Below are 15,562 nucleotides of genomic sequence, written 5' to 3' on the forward strand. Positions count from 1 at the left end.
CCACAAGGCGCAGTGCTCTCAACTCAACCCAACTCTATACAAAGCAAAATAAAAAAAATACAAGAAAGGGCATCAATTCAATTTAATCATCATGATCCATATAATGAGATTTTAGATGAGATTTAAAAGCAGATTTGCTACAGGTGATAAAGAAGTCTCTGATATCCGATGAAATTGCAAACCATAATTTATTGTGATTGATTGTTTACAAGTTAAAGTTTCATGTCTAGTATTTACACATTGCGTAAAGAAAAGAAAGAGATTGGCATTGTTAGGCATGAACAAGCAAAAGAAACAGATAAATAAGTCCTAGTTTTCAAAGTTGTGAGATTTAAAGTTATATGTCTGTCCTCATACGATTATTCCCCTACGATGTTGTATTTGTTCCAGTTTATCAAAATTACATTTCTTGTAAACATTCTAAAATTATGTTTAATAAAGTCATGTTTATTTATTTTTCTTCCAGATTTATTCTGCCTTCAGTATTGCATTCCAATCATGGACAATATCAAACAAAGATGAACTGACAGAAGGTAAATAAATAAATAAATAAATAAATAAATAAATAAATAAATAAATAAATAAATTAATTAATTAATTAATTAATTAATTAATTAATTAATTAATTAATTAATTAATTAATTAATTAATTTGGAAACAGTTTGTATTAATAATATTATACTTTAATGTTAAAAGTTAGAAAACACAATAATGAAAAGAAAGTCTTACACCCCCCTTAATCTTAATCCATTTCCAGTACAGAGTTCTATTATAAACTAGAGGCGATCTACTCTACATGTTCATGTAACCTCCTTCAACACATTTGCATAATTTTGGATAATTCTGATTCGGTAAACTTCTAATTAGCATACTTTTGGATACCTCCATATTTGGGATTACCTTATTAATTATTAATGACCCGTACGTTGTTTACGTGGTGACGTCATTAGAGCTTGTCATTTGTCCGATGTGAAACACGACAAACATTTGCACTTTTAGCGGAAGTGTCAGTTTTTTATATTCGGAAAATATTTCTACCGATGACCCCTTGTTGACAATGGCTAAATATGCTATAATTAATTCTATAAAGGGTCCGGCGATTTGTCCGCCATTTGAGGTCATGTTGTAGACTTAGTTACCAGTCGTTGTCTTTATCCTAACTACAATTTGCACATTGAAAAGTGAACTTCGACGTACGTGGTGCGAAAATTCTTACTTTTTTGATTCATTTTACATGCATGTTTTAGTCGGGACGGTTACGTTTGCGGTCACGCATCGGTATACATATGACTGTGAGTTCTACCTGTATAGAATTCTGTGATTTCCCGTCATCTTGGAAAAAATCTGTGTTGATTTAATTAATGCATCATTTTGAATATTGCTTTTTTGTTCAAACTTAACATTTGAAATTCCTTTCTACACCTACAGAGAGAGAGGAGTGTTTCCTAACAGTGAAATGTACTTTTGTCTCGACTAAAAAACATGGTATTGTTAACCTTTAGCGCTAGTCGAATTTGATAATTAAATGGTTTGAATATCAATAACAAGACAACAACCTGAGTACATTACACCCACCTGCCTTAGTGACAAATCTCAGCTAGAGACGCTTTTGATATAACCACGGCAGAGACTCACATCGTCCCATCATGCATTGCTTCCGAGTCTTAATAATAACCAGTACAATCATAATTTTTGCCAAATGAGACAATTACTGTATTTGACACAAAATATCGAGGTCAATTTGAGTCATGTAGTCAAAGAATTTATAACAACTACTTGGTGATACGCAGACATAACCGCCCTGACTGAAACATGAATATTAATGAACTGAAACATGTACGGCAAGAACTTTACATCACGCGTACGCCGAAGTTCACTTTTCAACGTGCGAACTGTAGTTAGAATAACCCAAACGACTGCTAAGCAAGTCTACTAAATATCCTCAAAAGGTCAAGTCGTCTGACAAAAATAAAAATGGCGTCAAAAATGGAACAAATTTGTACCTTTTCGGACGAAACTACAGCTTATTTAGCCAATATGTCAACATGGGGTCATCAGCAAATATAACGTTATTGGACTAACACCTCAACTTCACAATATAACAGTACTGGAAAGAAAGTGCAAATATTCGTAATTTGTAAAATTAATTTGGACAAAGTGACAATTTCTAATTACGTCACGTATGTAAACATGTACGGGTATTAATTAGATAACACCAAATATGGAGGTGACCAAAAGTATGCTAATTAGACGGTTCAACGAATCGGAATACGATCCTGATACTCAAAATTATGTAAATGAGTTGAGTTACTTGGACATGCAAAGTAGTGCGCCTCTAGTTGTTATTATAAGCTATTTGGTGTAGCTCAATTTCCTGCAATGCACCATGGGAGACTTGATTTTCTTGAGATATAAAAATCAGTTTCACTTCGAGTTTCAGATTAGAATCTCAAACATGACAATCTCTTTGACACAGTTCCTCGAAACAGTTCCTTAACCTAATATGATTCTACACTCAAAGAATGACCTTATGACCTTTACGTGACACACATCTCAAATGTGATCATTTCGAGGACACAGTTCCTTAACCACAATATGATTTTTAGGTTTTAGGTACACAAACTCATACTCTATAACTTGACGTCAAAGTTTGAGCTTGTTTAGTAAGGTCATTGAGCTATGCCACTGGGTAAGATATCACTACGTCTCATGTGTAGGGAGCTGGAGCAGAAGACGTCCATAAGGACTTACACTGTGGCTGGGCTTTGACACATCTATCCATTAACAACCGGCTACGAAATTAATCTTTTTTGATGTCTTACTTATCTTGGGAATAATATCATCGGTCAATTCTAAAAACTGATACTCTGTCGCTGGTCGACGAGCGACTAACTTTACTCCAATCAGTGTCCAAAAAACCCGGCCAAAAAATACTTGTTCATATCGTATAAAAATTAATCGCACGTCGCTCAGAGAGTGTGAGTAAATTCGGCTGAACAGAAGCAACATGTTTTGAATGAAGTGTGTTGAGATTAAACTCTATATTATACAACTGACAATACTCATTCATTCATTTTCATTCATTTATTCATTTCCACAATTCACATAAAAATACAAAATACGCATTAAAATATCAGTACATCAAAATACCATCAAAGAATCATGGAGGAGATGGCCGAAAGGCCAGTAAGGCCAGAGGTAGCCATCCCCTTTAACAGAAAAGTTACCAAACAGAAAACTCAACAGCAAATAATAAAAATTAAAAACAACAAACAAACAAACAAGAACCAAAAAAACTACAATGCTCGTCAATTAATCATATTTTGAAATTAAGTGTCTTTTGTACACGTTCCGGAAATGTTTCACTGAATAAGACGCTCTTAAAGATTTTTGCAATGAGTTCCATAATATAGGACCAGCTGTACGGACAGCGTGATCGGTGAATACCCTGCTATTTTTAGTCAAGTTATAGTTATTAGCGTTTCTTGTTTGGTAATCATGAATATTAGATCGTAGGGTAAATAAACTGTCAAATAAGCTCGGTAATTCATTAATACTGTACTTATACATAAAATCTCCCAATTCTAATTTATAGGTGTCATTGTTTGCTAAAATGTTATATTTGGCAAACAAGGGGCTATATGACTTCTGTAATGACTACTGGCTACTGTCCGTATCGCCCATTTTTGGAGTTTCACAATTTTATCCAAATATGTTTTGCAAGTGTTTCCCCAAATTAATATTCCATAGTTCAAATAAGGTTGAATGTTACACATAGCCTACATATAATCTACATTCTAAAGTCAATGTTCCAAACCATGTATCATATTCGCCATTCTATATTTTTCTTCTTCAGGTGATCAAGAGATTCTTCAACAGAATGATGTATTTTTTGCAACCACTTGTTTAGATATCGCCTTATATGTGTTTTTATTCGTCGGATCCATATTAGTACTTGTCGGAACTACAAATGTAAGTACTAGTATATCCCTATACATTGACTAGTTACAGTACAAAACGGTTAACAGCTTTTTTATTTTGTGCAAATCAGTACTTGTTTCCGATCAGATTTGCAAAAGTAGTAAAACGATACTAAATTTCTGAAATGCCCTTGGCTTTATATGTACAGTGATGTCGTACGTACACAGTGCTCTTAGTCTAGTCCATGGTCCAGTGTACAAGCAAAAGACTAATTTGAAAAAAAACACCACTTAACCTCTCTGTATAATACTCCAAGCAGTAGACATTTCGTATAGGTCTCGTCAAATTAAAACAGGAGTATCTACAAATAACTGGCATGGTAGATACTTTGTTTTGACTTTGAAGCTGGTGTTTTACTCTGTCTGCTTCCAAAGTTCAACATCTTTTAGAAAATGACAGCAAATGTTGCATTTTTAAGGAGACACTTGTTTTTGAATGTTTTTAATAAATCTGCTCCCAAATTAAAAGAAAGTGTCCGCCATTAATTAACAAAGAATGATACGCTTGAAACAAATTCATCAGGATCATTCATTGTTAAATTAAGCAAAACAAGTGTTCTTTTTCAGATCCAATAACTGATAGTCACAATGTTTTAATTCCTATCACGAATCTTGATAACTCTGGTGTTTCTAGATGCTAGTATAGAAACGGCAACACTCCCTCATTTCAAATTATAAGTTTTGGTTTCTCTTTTGTTCAGAAACCAAAAATCAAGGGATTAAAAAGTGGAGCAAATCTGGTCTGCAATCATATAAACACTGTTGTACTGGGAGGACACAGTATAGGGTATCTAACCATAAGTATATAATGGCCTATTGTGCTAACATAATTATTATCGGATATCTATCACGGCGGTTCGCGTCTGAATTCTGACAAATGCCCAGGTCGGCAACCAACCACGGCGCGCCTTTGCCCTGACGTCAGACGCGATTTAGCTTCTTCTCTTTTTTTATCTCTGTCTTTCATTATACATGTAGTTGATGCTCTTTGAAATTTGATTCAGTCTTACTTCAGATAAGTCTGTCGTAGGTGGCATACTTTCATGTCACCCTATAATTACACCCCGAGTTCTAGGCTTAGAAATCATGCGCGTACTGTAGATTGAGGGGAGGGGGCTTTGTTTGTTTGTATGAAACATATAAACGATGCATGATGATGGAGATGATTTGATTAGGAATTGTCACCGGTAAGCACAACCCATACCTCTTATCTAGGCTCCCCTCTCCCCACCTATATAACCTCCTCTTCCCTAAGTGTCTCCTTCTCTCCCCCCCTTCGCCTCCCCTACATTCGATATTTCCTCTATCTCGAGCCCTCCTCCCCCTTCCACTTCCAATGCTCCCTCCCATCTGTTTCTCCAAGTTCTCCCTCCACTTACATCCCCTACCCACCACACACGTCCTCTTTCCTCCTCTCTCTTCTCATTTATCTCGAGTAATAAATAAAAATCAATTTAAACCAGCCTAGATATTATAAGCCATATAGCATTCTATTGTATCGATCATAAGCATGCGATATGCATATAAATAGAGAAGTGTATAATAGTGCATATATCACTCGAGTGTCTATTCTAAGGGTATTCTTTTGTTATATTGATGGAAATGTTTCGATGGTCTATATTTTTAACAGTGAAATAAGCCTAGGCTATTTCCAAAACTAAATGACGCTTTCAAATCTCTCTGTTCGTGAATATTGCATGCACTGCGAAATTGAAAAACTTACGTATAATTTGATCAAGGTAACTTCAAACCTGATTTCCGATTATATAACAATTAAAAACCGAAACGGCTTGCTACAAATTTTAAGTTTCTACAAACGGGTACAGACAAAGATATCGATAATGACGACATTCAAGAGCTTAGGCAGGATAATAGGAAACCACGTGACCAAAAGCAAAACTAAAACTCAATATTTGAAATGACCGACTGTCTGGTCTTGATTACGTTGTCAAAACTTTCTGTTTGCTGTTTCTATATGAGTCATAAATCTTGTCTAGTTTGTACGCTCCTCATCTTTATTCATGGTGGGATATCGTAATGATCCTAGCACCATGAATAAAGACGAGAGGCGTACGAGCGACCAGCTCATAAATTAGTCTCCTCCGCAGCCAGTTTGGTTACGCTCCCTCCACACAAACAGTCTGCCAATGGCCACTTATAACGCCGTTTCTGATTGGCTACACGTTTGTAGCCGTAGAGCTGTACATACGGGAACTTGATTGACCTCAGTCTAGCTGGCGAGATGGCGGGTCAAACTTGCTCATGAATAATAAAGTAGCCGTCTAGCCGATCGACCAATTGAAAGCTTTGTTTGACGTCAAGCTGGATGACGTCGGCAGAAAACCGTTAGCGAATCAAAAAGGACCAGTTCGTGACCATTGGCAGACTGTTTGTGTGGAGGGAGCGGAACCAAACTGGCTGCTGTGGAGACTACTCATAAATAAACAGCATCAAGAAATTTTGGCTACGTCATCAAGACCAGACAGTGTTGCCGTTTCTACCAGCATCTAGAAACACCAGAGTGATCAAGATTCCAGATAGGAATTGAAATATTTCTGAGTATTAAGTATCAGTAATTGGATCTGAAAAGGAATCTTCTCTACGTAAAAGAAATACTGCATTGCCTACCCCAGGGCACCTACCTTGTCCATCTTTAATTATGATGCTTGTAATGGTTGTCCTGTCAGGGCGATGTGCACCATTGATGACTAGCGGCAAATTCCCCGGCAAATTCTCAATCAACTGCTGATGCTAAATGTCTAAACTTGTCTAAAGTTGTGTCATTTCGGCACGTTGCTGTTCACTGCTGTATATTGCTATCTCTTTGATGAAACAGTGAAATTACACTTTTGAATAAATTCTTAATGGCTACATTACATGTAATTAAAATACAACAAATGTGATATGGAATCAAAGTCTCAAGTTTTGATGTTTATAACCACACCTACCACTTTTTTTTACAAAATTACAACAATGTCTACTAAATTTAAAATGATTTTTTGATTTGATTTGATTTGATTTGATGGTTCGGGTTTAACAGCCCTGGATAACCCAAGAAAGCCTCTTGTGAAGCTTATTTCCGTTGGAGTCCATTTGAACATCGGGACGGTTTGGGAACAGTCGAGTCAGGGATTAACACCCTACTTTTCTGACTACGAGCTACATGTTGTTGTACATGGGACCGACGGATTAAAGACCCCTCCGCAGGACGGAATTCTCTCATAGCTCATGTACCCATCATCATATATGGCACCATGGGGAGCGGAAGTCTGAATTTAATCTACAGATATTGCTAATTAAATTCGAACGTTATTTTTCCAGGTCAATATCCCAGCAGATTTTCCTCCGCCGGGAATCGAACCTGGGACCTCTTGCATCAGAAGCGAGAATTATAACCACTGAGCCACTGCTCTTCCAAGGAGTGTTTCTTTTACACACTCTGTAGGACATGAAGTAAAATCAAACTGATACGTCATTGTACATAACAAAATAATATCTACTCGGGTAATATGACCTTGAAATAAACACGAGACATATCAAAATAAATTGGGTCCTTGGGGAAAGAAAAACGTGGATTTAAGCAATTGTTTATTTATCTTTCATTAAAAATTAACGTAACATATACTGTTCCATTGGAGTTCATATTTCCTTGAGTAAACTACTGTTTCAAATACGCTCGTAAACAAAACCGGTTTTCGGAAACAAAAACCCATCAAAGTAAACTTCAAACATGCTCGCAAACAAAACCGTTCCTCGGAAACAAAACCCACGAAAGTAAAGTACTGTTTCAAACATGCTCGTAAACAAAACCGTTCCTCGGAAACAAAAACACACAAGTTATAAAACATTTTCCAAAAGACATTTTAAATGATATAAATGATGTGAAGTGTCGAGTTTAGGAAAGATTAGGAGAACATTTTAAAATAACTATTATGGCACAAAATGTTAAAACATTAATCAAATTACATTATTAACAACGTTTTTCTGAAGCCTTTTTGAAACATGGTAAAATGTTGTGAAAACGTTTATAACCTTTACTTGAGCCGACTTTTTAACGTTTTCTGGTCATACGAAGAAAACTAAAAACGTTTTTGTGTTTGCTGGGAATAAAACGAACGACTTCGCAACCACAGAACATAACAAGGACATAATATTAATAATAATGCAAATTTTAAAATATATAGAAAATGTTCTTCGAACTTCAAAAATTTGATATGTGACCTGCTACAACGAAACAAGTATAAAGTCGAAAGTTGGTAGTTTCGAGACATCCTGGCTGACTGTTTGCCGCGCACCGTACAGCCATAGTGTGTCCTTCGTGAATGGTCCATTATGCTCCCATTCATAAATGACATACGGACATACTTATGGCTTGAATAAGAGTGTATGAAACAAAGAACACTTACGCAGAAGCCAGGGCGTTTCGAAACTACCAATTTGCGACCTTACGCTCATTTCGTGGTAGCAGGTCACATATGTGAAAAGTAAGAAATGCAGAATATTTCACAGATTATCCATTGTTTCGGAACTTTCTTGTTTATTGTTGCTGACCATGTAGGCCCTAGTTGTTACAGCCTAAGTTCTCAAAGACATGAGATGCTTGATTTTAATCACATGACAGTTTAAATTTAACCAATGCAGTTTCATTTAAAAGATATATGTATTTCTACCGCAAATATTAAACTTTACCGTCAGTGGTATTAATATAGAATGATAAATTATTTCCAAATACACGGGAAGCTGAATTTATAGCATGAAGTGCCTCATTTTAGCAAAACAATGGTCACGGATGCCAGATAGACCTCCTAGGCTCCTACTGTTCAATTAATTATTGAAAGTAGAGTGTTAAGGTTATTTTGACATAACTACATATTTATCAATGAAAATAATATAGAAAACTAAGTTATGTTGTTGTTATTCTGATTCTTTCTTTCTCCCTTTTTTCCCTCTTCTTCCTTTGCTCCATTTCTTTCCTTCTTTTTTTTTTTCTTTTCTTTTCTGTATATCATACCGCAGACACCCGCAAATGTACATAAACCACTAAACACAATCCCACCCACAACCCACTTTCATCTACATGTACAAACCCCACACACACACAACCTAAGACACAACCACGTGTTACGCTTTGTCCACTCACACGACGAAACAAATACGTAATTTAAAAATGTTACATTAAAGGGCAGGTCTATTGCAAAAACAAGTTTATCTCTATTCGAAGAGAATAATTATTACATTACAAGTTGACACTTGTTGCAATTTTTTATGCGTATTTCTCCTGAAAAAGGAGAAATTGTGTGGGTAAAGTTCAGCCTCGTACGTGTTCTTCCCCCGTTTGAAGCGCATGTGTTCTCCCCCCGTTTGGCTGATGACGTAGGTCATCATACAATCACAATCACTTTGACAAGTTTGACATTAGCAACAATGAGTTGTACTATCATTTACCATAACAATGCTGCATAACAATATGCAGACTATTGTTCTCATTTCGGGAACAAAGCGCACACAGTATTGTTACTATGCGTTTGCTTTGTAATATTTCATCCAACTGAAACTATAATAACTATAGCAGTGCAATATACAGGGAAATCAGATACATGAGTTTGTGGACTTAACACGGTTTATATGCTAGTCTCAGATGAAATTCTAAGCTCAAATTATGTATTTATTTTTTAGGCCTAATATTTCTCATGATAGTGATATACATATGAATTGTAATATCACAATTTACTAATATATAAAAAAAAAGAAGCGGCTAATTTTATCCATATGGTTAAAAACCATTACATTTGTAATACTTAATTTGGAGTTTTTTCTGTGAACAACAACAGTATACGTTCTGTCCATTGAGAGCGTTTATAGTCCCTTTTCTCAAAGCGGGCACATCTCATTTCATGACGTCACTTTTTTTCTGGGCCAAATCTGTCTCGTTCGAAGGAACTCACCGCTTAAGTTGGTTTTTGCGGAATCTCAATTTTAAACGTCTTATTTTCTCAAAAAAGGAGTCATTTTCATTGTCCTCATAATATTAGCTTGCCAATGATATGATGTTGTTTTTGCAATAGACCTGCCCTTTAAAATGTTACATTAAAATGTGCGTTTTCCCCATTCAGCGTCTTCTCTCAAAATGTTTTGATTACAACAATTGTCCTTGTATGTGCCATTACAGGCGGCGTAGGAAGCGCAACACGTGACGTACGAGGCTGGCGAAGATACAGGGCTGACAGCCCCATTCAAAATACACGGTTAGCAATTACAAATGGAAAATTAACATACTTACAGTGGGGTACTTTGTCGAACCCCGACGGTTTTAGAGTAAGATAATTTTGCTTTGATACCACATAACAAATTTTGAATTGTTTGTGAAGATTTCATGATTATGTGTTAATCCAATGGCGACCTCAAAATTGGCGATATCGCTTCCATCACCGCCTGTGCCATTACGTCTTTTAAGGAGAGCTGTTGTCCTCACATTGTATTGTATGCAATATGAAAATGCAATTAATGCGCCAATATATCTTGTTACGAGTCGTATTTGACTCAAGGCCAAAATCACCTTTTACCCGAACTCACACGAATGCACAACACAAATACACGGTTTGACTAAGGTAACAAAATCTAAGTCTTTAATTGAAAGCATGTTATGATTGGTACAATATATGACAGCAAATGCACATACACAATAATCAAATATAATCACTCTATAACTACTTAGTACTTAGCCAGCATTCTTCTTCTTGGTGATCATAAAGTTCTTGCAATGTTCTGGACGACTGATGTAATAAATCCTTATTCACTTGTCCTGCGAAAATCAGCGAAGTCCAGTGAACACTTGCGTTTATAAATATCCTTGCGTATGACATCCTCACACAAACATGGCGTTGCTTTCTCCTTGCGCTGCTTTCTCCAAACTTAACTCCTTGCGCTGCTATGGTACTATTTCCACCTTTCACACTATATCTTCAGGAAGCAGGACTGCGATGTAGTTGTCCCCACTTATATTGACAGTTGTGTTGCTCCTTTAACCAGACTTCAACAAATCGGCAGAAGAATATATTTTCCTTTCTTGGAAGAAGTACGTTCTTTGACGTATTCTAGATCTTCTCCGACAACACTGGCAGGTAGTAGTGCATTGACTACTTAAAGTAATTCTGGTTAGCAATTTCCTTTCTTTGAAGGAATTGGACTGTAAGCATATTAGCTAGCTAGCCCAGATCAACACTATAAACTGTCACAATGATAAAGGCTATTGCAGCCTGTCAGATCTGTATCCAGATGATAATAATTGTAACCTTTTCCATAAAGTCCTTCACAATCCGCAGTAGACCCTATGTCTTACTTTGGGCCATTTTCGTAGCTTTGAAATAAACAATATTTCCAGCTTGTCGGTGAAAATATCCATCCATCTCCATCGCTCAGAGGCTGTTTTAAATAGCATGACTCTCCCTGGCCACACTCAGTAATACTCCTTGAGTATCCTGATTTTAACTGGTTAACATATTAAATACTCTCATTTTGAGAGCTATAGCTACATCCATTCACATTACAATCACATCGATACAGGTCTGCCTAGAATTATTACAAACATTGTTTTTATCCCCCATCTGAGATTTTCCAAATGTTCTATTAATAGACATTGCCATCATTGTTCACTATTACAACATACTGATATCAGGGGATTTTCCCCTTGACATAAATAGTCTTGATTAATGATGTTGTTATTGCAGTCATCTGGGTTTTCCCCCATGATGTCATAATAAACAAACTATTGCATGATTATACAGGTAACTTATACAGGGTACATCACAATCTGCTCACGGCCACGCAACACATGCACCCCTACACCCCTCTCTACGCACACACCCAACTTGCATACACATCATTGGGAAGCAGGCAGACAGAAGGCAGAGAATGACAGACACACAAAACCACTAATGTAAATGTATTTTGTTTTTTATTTGTTGCAGTTGAACCGTTACATGTTTATTGCTTTTCTCGTTATTATGGGCTTGCTGGTCATATTTCAAGGAGTTGGATGTGTCTTATATTTGATTATTATGGTAAGTACCGTTATATTAGTTAATGATTAAAGGGAGAACTATTAACTGCATAGCATACGTGGATTTGTAGTGCCAGTATACAATTATACCATTATGACATTAAATATGTTCATTCGTATTATTTAATAAAACAAATTTTTGTTCATTCATTTTTGTAATAATTGGTTTAGTTTAGTTACTTGCATGATTGCTTGATTTGCTAAGTTGCTTGAGCAAAAAATTAACCAACGCAGGATTGAATTGAAGGTAAACAATAATGATTGATTTGTCTACAATCGGTCATTTCAAATATTGAGTTTTAGTTTTGGTTTTGGTCACGTGGTTTCCTATTATCCTCACTATCCTGCCTAAGCTCGTGCAAGTTAATCTACATTTGAAAGCGTGATTTAGTTTTGGGAATAGCTATGGCTTATTTCACTGTGAAAAAATATAGACCATCGAAATATTTCCACCGATATAACAAAAGAATACCCTGAGAATAGATACTTGAGTGATATATACACTATTATTATACACTTCTCTATTTATACCGGGTGTCCCAAAAGTCCCTTAACATTGTGAATTTCCCATAACTTGCGTTGGGTTAATAGTGTTGTTACAAAAATTGCACAATATGTAAATAATTCTTTTAGAAATGTTATGATACCAAACATGCTTATGTGGTCATGATCCTTTGTCATGAAATTAATGGATATCTACCGTACCGTAAAACCCACTTTTATAAACGCAAAATAAGTCTCGTCATTTGAGACGTGAACACGATATAACGTGTTATCATTTTAAAATATGTTTTGTTTAATTTGGCTGTGTTTGTTTGATTGTTTGTTTGTTTTCAATGCGTAATCTTCATTTTCTGTTTTATCTGGGTTTTATATGGAAACTGCTTAAGATCTTTTCTAAGAATTCGATGAACAGTTGTACGCGGTACGTTGTTCTCCATTGAAGTCGACGTACTGATCGCCTTGGGCTTTTCGACACCGCTCTTCGTATGCCATCAATGTTTGTAGCCGAACTACCTGTTCATCCACGTCCTGCCCTAAGTAGATCATGAACACATCCAGTTGATAGGAATTTCAGCACTAGTTGCTGGATTGTATTTCGGTTGGGTAGTGCTTAATTTACATTAAAATATTCCTTAAACATTGCTTCAGTGAGTTTGTCCGACTTTATCTCGGCAAAGAACCATACGAACTGAATCCGTTGATCTATAGGAAATTCATCTTCACTTCAACTGTTTTAAAGTAAAGTTTAATATTGTCAATATATCCTAATTATAATCTAAAACAGCAGTCACGCTTGTCAAGCCATGTAATCCATGAATGTTCATACCTAAATGTAGCGTGTGCAGTGAGTGAACCAACTCTATTGTTCAGGGAAGCACGTCATTCGGCATGTTCTTGAACAAAGAACACATGAGCTTGCTTTTGTGGGTTTGATACACACGTATAATATACAGTCGCACAGTAAGGTCAATGGGTCATCAATAATGCTGTTTTTGGTATCAGAATAATTCTAAAAGATCAATCTATGTGAATATGTTCTCCATTTTGGTATGAATTAGGGAATATTTGAGATATGGCCAATTCACAATGTTAAGTTACTTTTGGGACACGCTGTACTATATCACATGCATACGATCGATATAATAGAAAGCTATATGACTTCCAATATCTAGGCTGGTTTAAATTGACTTTTATTTATTACTCGAGATATTATAAAATGAGAAGAGAGAGGGAGGGGCGGAAGTGTGTGTGTGTGTGGGGGTGGGGGTGTGGAGGGGATGACGGTGTAAGGGGAGGGAGAAAGAGAAACAGATGGGAGAGAGCATTTGAAGTGGAAAGGGAAGGGGGAGGAGAGCTCGAGATTGAGGAGATATCGAATGTAGGGGAGGCGAGGAGGGGAAACGGGAGACACTTAGAGAAGAGAAGGTTATATAGGTGGGGGAGAGGGGAACCTAGGTAAGGGGTATGGTTGTGTTTACCGCACCTGGGGACAATAAACTAATTCATAATCAAATCATCTCCATCATCATGCATCGTTTATGTTTCATACAAACAAACAAAGCTCCCCCCTCAATATACGCGCATGATTTCTAGGCCTAGAACTCGGGGTGTAATTATATGGTGATATGAAAGTATGCCACCTACGACAGACTTATCTGAAGTAAGACTAAATCAGATTTCAAAGGTCATAACCTACCGTCCGCAGTGATAGATATTGGGCCATTGTATACTTATGGTTATACTGTGTCCTCCCAGCACAATAGTGTTATGATTGCAGACCAGATCTGCTCTACTTTTTAATCCCTTGATTTTTGGTTTCTGAACCAAAACTTATAAGTTGAAATGAGGGAATCGTGTGTTACGTGTGATTTGTGTTACATAAACGTCATGCTACATAAACGTCATGCTACAAAATCGTAAATTATGGTCAAATCACATGGAACCATTATTATCCAATATGTATTACTTATGGACTAAGCTTTACCTTTAGTATCTAATGCCACAGAATTGAATCGTGTTAATGGAAGTTGCAATCAATAAGAATGTCTATGGCGAAAGGCGATTAATAAAAATTAATGGCCCCGGGCAACAAGTCCAAAATGTAGAAAGCTATCAAACTTAATAAGTGATGGCATGGCATGCATTACCCCCGGGAGGGGAAACCCGAATATGAATGTGACCATAGACTGCCGCAGGGGTGGGCAAATAAAGATTTTTTATGCAAAATTACTCAAGAACCGGTGTTTATATGGCCAAATTGTATGCAGAGAATGAACCTGGTTAGGTTTTTGATATCAAATGATATTTTAGGTCGGGTTTTGGCAACAACAAAAATGGCCGCCAACATGTGTATTTTTTAGGTTTTTGGCATAATATTAGGCATATAGCGCCATGTCTTTATATATTATGTTTTTGAGGCTGCTGATTGCAAAGCTGCAATTAATATATTCCACCTGATGAACGTTTAGGTTGGATTACGGCAAAATTCAAATGGCCGCCAAAAATAACCCTTTTTTATCATTGTCTAATAACAGGGGCCCAGTATTAATCAATGTGTCTTATAGGTGTTTTTAGGTCGCAGACTAGGATTGTCTACTCTAATAATCGATATGATTAATCATAGTGGCAATATCTGACCTTGGATAATATATTCATATGGTACATGAGGCACTATTCTGTTACATGTACCGCAGCAAGGTATCTGCCTTTATTATTGGTAAGCATGGGTGTATGGCTGTGGGGTCAATTGTGTCAATTCAGCTTCATAAAAGCTCAACATGTCACAACATCACTAAAGTCTTGCTGGATCAGCTTTAAAAGGAGGATACGAGTTCAAGTATATCGCTAAATTGAGAATTAGATCATTTGTGTGATTGGTGGGATAATATTTCTCTGTCAAGGGGGTAAAAAAGGATAACGACCAATATTCACAAATGATGCAGCCAAGTTGCCCGGCCAAGTTGTGACAAATGAACTGACAGATGACTGGATTAAGAACAATGTGTTGCTAAGAGCCTAC

The 15,562-nt window shown here is 36.4% G+C and overlaps 1 protein-coding gene across 1 annotated transcript in view; it reads left to right on the forward strand.

Moving 5' to 3' along the window:
• Nucleotides 1-15,562, forward strand: part of LOC140161183 (uncharacterized) — a 106,340-nt gene that overhangs the window by 66,747 nt on the left and 24,031 nt on the right. Inside the window, exons 2-4 of the mRNA XM_072184632.1 lie at nucleotides 467-533; nucleotides 3,857-3,972; nucleotides 11,948-12,040. Coding sequence (XP_072040733.1) covers nucleotides 467-533; nucleotides 3,857-3,972; nucleotides 11,948-12,040 — 276 coding nt within the window. The remainder of the gene's footprint in view (nucleotides 1-466; nucleotides 534-3,856; nucleotides 3,973-11,947; nucleotides 12,041-15,562) is intronic.

The sequence above is a fragment of the Amphiura filiformis genome, chromosome 9 (assembly GCF_039555335.1).
Source record: "Amphiura filiformis chromosome 9, Afil_fr2py, whole genome shotgun sequence".
In the NCBI taxonomy this organism is placed as follows: Eukaryota; Metazoa; Echinodermata; class Ophiuroidea; order Amphilepidida; family Amphiuridae; genus Amphiura; species Amphiura filiformis.